The following is a 10533-nucleotide window of genomic DNA, read 5'->3' as shown; positions in this document are numbered from 1 at the left end:
TTTTTCACTTTTTCCAAGGTCATACCGTAAATGCTAGTAGTGTTCCTGTGAAATTTATATTTGTGGTCTGTCTGCCTAATCTGGAGCAATAACTTAAATTACTGGGGGCACCTGTTCAAAACATTAACAATATTCTACTGCAAGGTGGCAAAATAACTTCAAAACTGCTCTTTAGGGCTCAGCTATTCAGAGAACAGCGCCTAGGACCAAACCTCGACCATTTTCTCGGCCCACAACTAGAGACACGCCCCGCCCACACACCAGGCCCCGCCCACGCCCCGCCCAGTGCGTTCCCGCGAGTGGCGAAGAAGCGACGCACACCGCTGGGAGGTGGGTGAGGAGGAGAGCCGTACCGGCCGGCAGCCGTGGGAAGAGGAGCGGGTGGGGCCTCTTGGCTCTAAACCATCGGCCGGCGCCCGTCCGCTGCAGGGCGACGGCGAAACGCGGGCGCTGCCAGCGCGGGCTGTGCGCCTGGGTCGCGGAGCTCGGGGCGCGCATGCGCGCTGGAAACCCGCTAGCGCGGCTGAGGCGGAGCCGCCGAGGGAGGGTGGGTGTTCTGGGAGGGTAAGGTGGGCCTCTAGGGTGCGTGTCCTGGGATCGCTTCTGGGCACTTGCAAAAATCACTTTAGGCTCTTTTTAACAATTATTTATCTTTATTAAAGGCGTATTTGTTTATAAACACTGGAAGGAACCATCCGCTTTCCCTACACCCAGTGTAATAAGGTCCGTGTTTATGGGTGTGTTACTGAATATCAGGTACAAGGAGATTAAAAGTACAAACCTGATTTTTCAGCCAAGGAAAGCCTGGTTGCTCATCAGTCCCATCAATAGCATAGGTAAAAGTTCTCAAGCACCAGAAACAGGAAAAAAGCAATTGAAACCTCCGGAGACCACTTAAGACAAGTGTGAAGGGCTTGGCTGTTTTCTTCTAGGTTTTTTAGGGAGTGGGGGTGGAGGTGGGAGCCGGGAGCTGCTCCCAGTTTGTAACCCTGGTTGGCCAGGAATCCATGGTGTGAACTAGTTGACTTTGAACTTAGCAGTGTTTCCTGGCTATGATTCACCGACTCTGCCTCCCCGAGTGTCATAGGTCTGTTACTTGTGCTTGGGTGTGTTCAAATACTTCACTTCTGGAATCGATGGGTTGGATTTGGTTATATGGAGGATATATTGCTTTAGTCTCCCGGTAACTCTGTGATAGACTGGAAAGCAAACTGGAAGACATAGTCTATTTGTTTGGTTAGTTTTTGAGACAGTGTCTCACCACAACCCCTGGCTGGCCTGGAACCCACAGCGATCATTTTGCCTCTGCCTCTTAAGTGCTATAATAAATATTACAGGTGTTCACCACCCGACCCCAGCTACAGACTAGAAGTTTTACAGGCCCCGGCAGGGTTTGATCCACGGTGTCTGCATTATGTTTTGTGCTCTACATTTTACAACTTGTGCATGGTTTAAACAAATAAAGAAAACCACAATTTACCTTTGTGAAAAAAAAACACGAAAATCCATGCTAGTATTTTTCCTGTGGTGAAAAAAGTGGCCGGGCAGTGGTGGCGCACGCCTTTAATCCCAGCACTCGGGAGGCAGAGGCGGGCAGATTTCTGAGTTTCAGGACAGCCTGGTCTACAGAGTGAGTTCCAGGACAGCCAGGGCTCCACAGAGAAACCTTGTCTCGAAAAACAACAACAACAAAATCCTGCAGCTTTTGTGTGGGAGACGTTAGAGCCAGACTGTGTTCGAATATCCATTTTGAGTCCTAAATAACTCCAGCTCAGTGGGTCCAAAATGGGTCTTCTCTGTTTCATCCTACCCAGCCACGCTCCCCACCACCCCCTAGGCTGTGCATATGACTCCAAGGCCTTAACTTTCTGTCTGAGAATCAGTACGGCATTCAGTTCATACCAGAATCTTGCCTCTTCTCTGTTTGCTGCCTTCAGTGTGTTATTGATGAGGGGCCCTTTGTGCCTTTTTCATCAACTCCATTAATGCTGTGACAGCAGAAAGAGCGACTTTTCTGCTGTGTAGATATGACTGTGTTGTTCTCTAAAACGAATCAGAGACAGACTATTAATTACCCTGAGGATAGAAACTCAGCAACAACATTTGGCTTACAGTGGTCGACAGATAAACCTGTCTGTGTGCCAGCCTGTCACAGGCCCGGACACTCCTCAGTGGAGTGTCCGCGATGCTCTCGGCCCTGACCGTTCCTGTCTCCTCTTTGCTTAACGCACTTCCTCGCAGCCTTTCAGGCGTCACTTCTGTCTGTTCGCGTTCCCAACTCCCTGAGTGGTTCTGCTGCAAGTCTACCCAGCTCTTTGCTTGGGATTATAGTCACCCCCTCATGGGTGACGGTGATGACAGGGATAACCCAGAGGAAAGGAAAAACATTTTCTGTTGTTGTAGGAATCCTTCAAATTAAACTGACAAGACTAAGAGGGACCAAAAGGAGTGTAGTCCATGTGTACAGATGTTGTATATGAAAGTTTAATCCACGTATACAGATGTTGTATATAAAAGGAGTTTAATCCACGTATACAGATGTTGTATATGAGAGGAGTTTCGCTAGGCAGTGGTGGTGCATGCCTGTAATCCCAGCACTTGGAAGGCAGAGGCAGGCAGATTTCTGAGTTTGAGGCCAGCCTGGTCTACAGAGTGAGTTCCGGGACAGCCAGAGCTTCACAGAGAAACCCTGTCTCAAAAAAACCAAATCCAAAAAAAAAAAAAAAGAAAGAAAGAAAGGAGTTTCGTCCATGCATCAAATGTTGTATTTAGTCCGTGTATATAAAGTGTTGGGTCTCAGGGCTCACTATTAACAAGGAAGCAAGAAGTTGTGGAAAATTAGACAGAGGAAAGGGGACTTTAGGGTACTAGTGTTGTTTGTCCAAGAAAGCTAAGAAGTTGGTGGGTGGGGAATGCAGACTAGGATTTGATGTGCACTGTGGTTGGTGGTTTCCCCTTTGATGGGCATTGCCCTCTTTCCAGTGAAGGAGAGAAAGAGACACCGACAAATGGGAAGTAGTTGCCTTTACATAGGCAGAGTCAATTCTTTTCAGTTCAAAAGAAACTTTATGCCAAAATAGCATCCACTCACCATCTACCAGAGGAAGTTGCTGTTGGCCTGTTGTAATTACTATAGCTATTTTGAATTAACTTTGCATTTTTAAAGTATATTTTTAAATGATTCTCTCTCCCTTTTTTTTTTTTAAAGAAAAAAAGTGCATTAGTAACTACCACTCTTTTACAATACAGTTAAACATACAGTATAGCTTTATTTTGAGGGGGTCGTAAGGATAAAAAATGAGCAGAATCCAACCTTTTGAAATATGGAGTGCTGTAGTTATAGGCACATTTAGGAAAATTGGATAGTTCTTCCAAGACCACGATGTAATTTCGTTCTGTATACTTTTAAGTGTAACTATAAACTATAATTAGAAAATAAAAGGAAATAGAACGTAATAAAAAACACACATTTCTCAGTTAAATATACTGGATACATATTAATTTTAAGGGAAGAAGCAAAAACAACAACAACCGAAAAAGGGAAATGGTTGATACTTAAGTGCAGACTAAAAATCTAGATCAAAACAAACAAACAAAGCATCCTTTTACCAAGGCCTCCCGTTCCTGGGCTGCTGCCCATCTGGTTGGAGTATGCTCACTGTGCAAGTGATTATGTTATATCGATGTTTTTTAAGACCCTCGCAGACGTGTTTTTGGACACAAAATTAGATTTTTAAAAATCACTGCTAGGGCCGGGCTAGGGCTGGGCAGTGGTGGCACACGTCTTTAATCCCAGCCCTTGGGAGGCAGAGGCAGGATGATTTCTGAGTTCAAGGCCTGTGAGTTCCAGGACAGCCAGGGCTACACAGAGAAACCCTGTCCCGAAAAAACAAAAAACAAAAACAAACAAACAAAAAAACCAAACAAACAAAAAAATCACTGCTAAAACACAAAGCACACATACTTCTTCTTCTTCTTTTTTTTTTTTTCACTCTCCAAACTTCAGGAAAGGGGATACTTCACCAGAATATTACCTTAGCACACAAATGCCTGAACCTACACATTTTTAATTTTTTCAAAAACATCGGTAATGTTGCCCAATTTCATTCCTGAAAGACCTTGCTTTGGCAAATTAAATTTTAAGCATGGCTATTCAATAGGATTTAAAAGGTGAGCATAGCTACTTTGGAAATAACTCTGCATTTAAAAAGTAAATTCCCACGTGATTCTGTCTTCTTTCTATAGTTTGGGAGAGCCAGCTGTGACCGTAGGGGCGGAGCCAAGCTGTGGCTGCCCGTCATGGAAGGCTACACAGTCCTGAGAGTGATTGGCCAGGGCTCCTTCGGCAGGGCTCTTCTGGTTCTGCAGGAAAGCAGCAGTCAGACCTTCGCCATGAAGGAAATAAGACTGCTCAAGGTAACCGCTTAACGTTTACATTTAGCTTGCATGTAGAGGGAACTTGCAAGCTGTGTAGAGAGGGTCTATGGGCTGTGGTGTGCCATTTACCCTTCCCGTAAACCTGCAGTCAGTTTACTGTGAGCTTGATGCATTGTTTTAAAGAGATTTATTTATTTTATGTATGAGATTGATTGATTGATTGATTTTCTATTGCTTCAGATCCCATTGCAGATCCCATGGTATCAGCTCCCATTACAGGTGGTTGCAAATCACCATGTAGTTGCTGGGACTTGAACCCAGGACCTCTGGAAGAGCAGTTGGAAAACAGTTGGTGCTCTTAACCATTGAGCCGTCTCTCCAGTCCCCCGAGCTTGGTTCTTAGGCCAGTAAAATTAACAGAGAGGTAGTCCAAATGTCCTCACTAATGTCCATGGTCACACCTGCCCAGCGCATTGGGAACAGCCTGCTGAAAGCGTCAGGTACCACAGCAATGATAAAAGACCGTAGTGAAGAGCAGAGCTGAAAGACAAAGCGTTGGTTTGTTGCTAGGGAACCTTCTCAGGAGATCTGTTTGTTCTTTTTTTACCCTGCGGATTGCCTGTTAACGTGTGTCATAATTGTCCTGTGTAAGAAGTCGTACCGTGAGCATTGCTTAGTATTTTGATCAAGCTTTTAAAAATACAAGGCATTTTCCCAATGCCTCCTTTTAAAGATTTATTCATTTATTTTATTTATATGAGTACACTGCATCTGTCTTCAGACACACCAGAAGAAGAGCTTCCAGAAGAAGGCGTCGGATCCCATTACAGATGGTTGTGAGCCACTATGTGGTTGCTGGGAACTGAATTGAACTCAGGACCTCTGGGAGAGCAGTTAGTGTGCTCTTAACTGCAGAGCCATCTCTTTAGCACCCCTCCCCCGTGCCTCCTTTTAGAAAATATTAAATCAATGAGACATCTGCCTTAGCCTCCAAGTGATGGGATTGCAGGTGTGTGCCACCACACACCTGGCTCCCACTGAAGTCTTGATTTCAAACTAAGGAGGCATCCAGCCCTGTGGAAGGCTTGCTGAAGCAGTAGTTTGGTCTTCTTTCTTGTAGGTCTGGCTAGGTTTTGAGTCATATTTAACATGTTCACACTTGGTGCTGATGCTGCTGGTTGGAGAATCTTCGAGTTTTCCCCTCTCTCCTCCCCTTCCTTCTCTCTCCCTTCCCTTCCCCTCTCCTCTTCCCCCCCCCTCCCTGTAGTGCTGAGGATCTAAGCCAGGACCTTGGGCTCCATAGTAGTTTCTTAATTATTAAGTGATTATTTAGAATTTTGTCCTTATAGAATAAGTTTTGAATAAGTAATTTGGGAAATTCAATTTGCATCTATCTTTGTCCATCTCTGTGTATTGTTCATCTGGTCAGAGGGACTAATGGACAGATGCTTGTAGTCAGCCTAGTGACAGGAGAGCTTTGGTTTTCTTAGAGGATATAGTGTTTTCAAGAGAATACTGACTATCCTAGTCAGATCTGTTCTTGGTTTAGCAGGGACGGGGGATTAAAACCCTGGCTGTGGGCATTGCTGGGGAGGGACTCTGCCGATGAGCCACTCGGACAGCAAAAGGACATATGAAAAATGTAGAAGTTAGTGTGCATTTGGTATGTGTAAGAAAAAAAAAGTATGTCCCAACAAAAGTCCAGCCCAGCTTGCAAAATAGCCATAATCAAAAAGGCACCAGATACTTTTAGTCTTTGAAACCTTGAGCAGAAGTAGATTTACAAACCTGCATGTAGCATCAAAGTCTCATATAAAGCTATACAAAATACTAGTTTGAAGCTATATTGAATGTATAATTATTTAAGTTTTTCCCCCAGTCTTTCTCTGATACACAGAATTCTAGGAAAGAGGCTGTTCTGCTTGCCAAAATGAAACACCCCAATATTGTTGCTTTTAAGGAGTCATTTGAAGGTAAGTGAATCCCCCAAGTATACCTGAATTTAACGTGTAGCAACTGCAGCTTTCTTAAGTGTCTCCTGTGTGTTTTAGCTGAAGGGCATCTGTATATTGTGATGGAGTATTGTGATGGAGGAGATCTAATGCAGAGGATTAAACAGCAAAAAGGGAAGCTGTTCCCAGAAGATACGGTAAGAAACTGACTTACACGGTTTCTAAGTTTAGAAGTGAATTTTCTCATGAGCCTTGTATAAATTAAGGTTAAACCATGGATGTCTGCAATTACTAGCTAGTAAGATACTGCTGGTTTCAGAGTCAGAGTCAGTGCTCCTGGTTGATTTCCTCAGGTGATGTGCCTTAGTCAGGGTTTCTATTGCTGTCTTGAGACAGCACAACCAAAAACAACTTGGGGAGGAAAGGGTTTATTTGGCTTCCATTTCCATATGGCTGTTCATCACTGGAGGAAGTCAGGACAGGAGCTCGAGCAGAGCAGGACCCTGGAGGCAGGAGCTGATGCAGACCATGGAGGGGTGCTGCATAATGGCTTGCTCCTCATGGCTTGCTCAGTCTGTCTTCTTACAGAATCTATGACCGCCAGCCCAGCAATGGCACCACCCACAGTGGGAGAGGCCCTACCCCTTAAATCAGTGATTAAGAAAATGTCCAGCAGGCTTGCCCACAGCCCAGTCTACAGCATTGTCTTTAATTGGAGTTCCCTTTTCTCAGATGACTCCAGGCTGTGTCAAGACATAAAACTAGCCAGCACACCATGGCTTCCTGAGATGGTTGTTTGGTTCTTCCCTGAAGTCCAGGCTAGCCTGGTATTCACTAGGTTGTAGGTCAGTCAGTCTGGTCTCAAATTCTTGGAAATTAGCCTCTGGAATTCCTTTCTTAGCCTCTGGACTGCTTGCTCGCACCATCATTTCTGGGTGAGATGTTTTTATGAAGTAAACAGTAGGCCAGGAGTGGCCGTTCACACATGCCTTAGATCCTAGCACTCTGAAGGTAGGGCAGGTGAATGGGGGGCAGCCTGGTCTGCAGAGCAAGTTCTAGACCATCCAGTGTTACATAGTGAGAACCGGTCTTTAAGAAGAGAAGGAAGAGGAGGAAGAAGGAGAGGAAGAAGAGAGAAGAAGGAAAACTAAATGAGGAATACTCAGAGTAGAACAGTAGCTTAGTGGTGGAACTCTTCCTAGCATTCAGAGCCCTGGGCTCCATCCCCAGCACCACATGAGCTGGGTTTAATGATGCCTGCCTGTAATCCCAGGAGGCAGAGGAAAAAGGCTTAGAAGTCCAAAGTCACCCTTGGCTACATGGCAAGTTTGAGGCTAGTCTGGAACCCAGACTATCTCTTTCTCACCCCCTCCTCCCACCAAAAAAAAGAAACTTATATTTGGTTCAAAAAATAAAAAATATGGTACACATTTCATTAAAATATGCATCTGGATCATATATAAGATGAGAAACATGAGAATCAGGTTTCGGAATTTCTCTGGGTTAGTCTGAATTTTAGTTAAACTGTGTAATTTTAATGAGTTCAGAATTCGCTTTTAAAATCCTAGTAAAATAAGTCCTAGAGATTATTCTTCAGAATTTGGGTTGATATCAGCTAGTTATTGCATTTTTATAGGTGTTGTATACTTTTTTCTTTTAAAATATTTTAAATTTATTAATTCTTTTAGAATTTTATACAGAATATTTTGATCATATTTAGCTCCAATTCCTTCCCCTAAATCCTATCTATACATTTTTTCTTACAGATACTTAATTGGTTTATACAAATCTGTCTTGGAGTAAATCACATTCACAAGAGACGTGTTTTACACAGAGATATCAAGTCCAAAGTGAGTATAAGACATATTGAGGTCTAGAGAAAAAAGAAAACTATTTCATTTTTTTTCCGGTTGTAATCTCCTTTTGGGGTTTTCTATTTAGTTTAGTTTAGGGAATGTTTGCAAGTCTAACACTTTTTATATGTGCTCTTTTAACTGAAAAATATGTAGCCAGGCATGGTGGCGCATGCCTTTAATTCCAACACTCAGGAGGCAGAAGGAGGCAGATCTCCTAAGTCTGAGGCCAGACTGGTCTACAGAGTGAGTTCCAGGACAGCCAGGGCTACACAGAGAAATCATGGGGGAAGGGGATGGGGGCTGAAAGCAAAAACAAACCCCTTACCTTATTGAAGTAAAATGTACAAAGTTTTATATATTTATAATATTCAATATGATAGTTTAATATGCAAAGCATAAACATTGTAATATTAAGTTTTGTTAATTGATGTGTCTATGGTATTATTTATTTAAGCCTTTCTCCACACTAAAGCTGGGCAGATACCAACCCTCTGTGCTACTAGAATTCACTTTATCAATAACCATGAGTTATTGCTTACCATGTTCTATCTGGGCTGCTCTTAACTCCAGTTGGCCAGCCCTCATGGCCATGATTTTAAGATCTTACTCCATGGTGTCTTCTCCTCTCTCTACCTTCCTCTCTCTCTCCTTGGGGTTCTTCTCCAACCTCAAGCTTAGAAACCCCAAACCACCTATGCCTCTCCTACCCAGCTATTGACTGTCAGTATCTTTATTTAACCAATAGTTTTAAATTCTCTCATTCCTGGGAGCAACCAGGTCTTGGGGCCCAGTATTTATCATTACAATACATATCAAAAGATCAAACTTCAACAGATTTTATTATTATTATTATTATTTGTGTGTGTGTGTGTGTGTGTGTGTGTATATGTGTGTGGTTTGAACGTGTGTGCACATTCATCATGAGAGAGTGCAAACGCCCAAGAACGTCTGGGCTTTGCATCCTCTGGAGCTGGAATTACAGATAGTTGTGAGCCACCTAATATGTGTGCTAGGAACCAAACTCAGGTCCTCTGAAGGACCTCTGAAAATCTCTTTTTTCAGAATATCATATATTAACCATGATCTTCATGATGTACAATAGACTGTTTATTTGTTTTAAGACAGGGTCTCATTATGTAGCCCTGGCTATCCTAGAATTCACTATTATAGATCAGACTGGCTTCTAGCGCCAAGAGATTCATCTGCCTCTTCCTCCCATTGAAGACATGTGCCACCATGTCAGGCAATACAGTAGATATTAAGGACTTATTCATCCTGGGTAAAACTTTGACCTAGAATTTTTACTAACCAAGTAGAACACACTATGTAAAAAAAGGAATTAAAATCTCTTTTGAAGTCTGTGTGAATGTAGCCCTTTTAATGGCCACCAAGCAAATCCACATGTTCTCAGGCAGAAAGTGGCCAACACCTGTGCTACTAGAATTCACTTTATCAATAACCATGAGTTATTGCTTACCACTTAGGTCGCCCTGACACAGGCTCCCACTTGTCAGATCTGATACCAGCTGACTTCCTCATGTTAGACTACAGAGCTGTCATCCTGAGTCCCCAGGCTGCAGGATGTGTGGCTGTTTAGAGGGGACCTTGCTATTCTATCATTATTGTTCTCTCTGGGACCCAGCTGTCCACCGTCAGGCTTTGAAAGCTGCTCTGGAGTGGTTGCCTGTTGCTGGGACGAGCAGGACATAATCTACGCTCTTCCTTCTCAATGCAGAATGTGTTCCTCACCCACAGTGGGAAAGTGAAATTGGGAGACTTTGGCTCTGCCCGTCTTCTCTCCAGGTATGTATGTGTCGTATTCGGCAACAGAGGTCAGAAGAACCCCTTGCAGAAGAGCTTTGGAGTCACTTTGCCTGTCTGTGGTTTCAGTCCCATGGCGTTCGCATGCACGTACGTGGGAACACCTTACTATGTGCCTCCAGAAATCTGGGAGAACCTGCCTTACAACAATAAAAGGTGAGCGGGGGTCCTTGTTTGGGTAAGGTTGGCCATTTGATGGGAGGGTTGCCAGCCTGCAAGCAGATTCCTGGGGCTTATTATTTGCTTTAAATGGTTTTTTAGTTATTTAATGTGTGTGTGTGTGTGTTATGTACATGTACATACATATGTGTACGTGTGCCACGGCCTGTGTGTGGAGGTCAGAGACAATCTTTTCGAAGCTGGTTCTTCCACCTTGATGAAGGAGGTCTGCCTGTCTTATGTTTTAATGCAGTGCTGTGTACTCCAGGCTAACTGGCCCACACACTTCCAGCCGGTGCTCACTTCCTATCTTGAGGTCATGAGCACCTGATCCACATCAGGTGGCCAGGTTTGTGGGGCAAGCATTT

The 10533-nt window shown here is 43.7% G+C and overlaps 1 protein-coding gene across 2 annotated transcripts in view; it reads left to right on the top strand.

Moving 5' to 3' along the window:
• The first annotated feature begins 277 nt into the window (after positions 1-277).
• The window catches only part of Nek3 (NIMA related kinase 3), a 29002-nt gene continuing 18746 nt past the window's right edge, over positions 278-10533 (top strand). For both annotated transcript variants that reach the window (XM_052162186.1, XM_052162185.1), the window contains exons 1-7: positions 278-330; positions 4246-4416; positions 6257-6350; positions 6429-6526; positions 8096-8179; positions 9921-9988; positions 10076-10162. In XM_052162186.1, the coding sequence (XP_052018146.1) occupies positions 4300-4416; positions 6257-6350; positions 6429-6526; positions 8096-8179; positions 9921-9988; positions 10076-10162 (548 nt within the window). In that variant the 5' untranslated portion in view covers positions 278-330; positions 4246-4299. The remainder of the gene's footprint in view (positions 331-4245; positions 4417-6256; positions 6351-6428; positions 6527-8095; positions 8180-9920; positions 9989-10075; positions 10163-10533) is intronic.

This window comes from Apodemus sylvaticus, chromosome 18 (genome assembly GCF_947179515.1).
Source record: "Apodemus sylvaticus chromosome 18, mApoSyl1.1, whole genome shotgun sequence".
Taxonomy (NCBI): Eukaryota; Metazoa; Chordata; class Mammalia; order Rodentia; family Muridae; genus Apodemus; species Apodemus sylvaticus.
The sequence above is the reverse complement of the archived record's forward strand: the minus strand, read 5'-3'. Positions and strand labels throughout refer to the sequence as shown.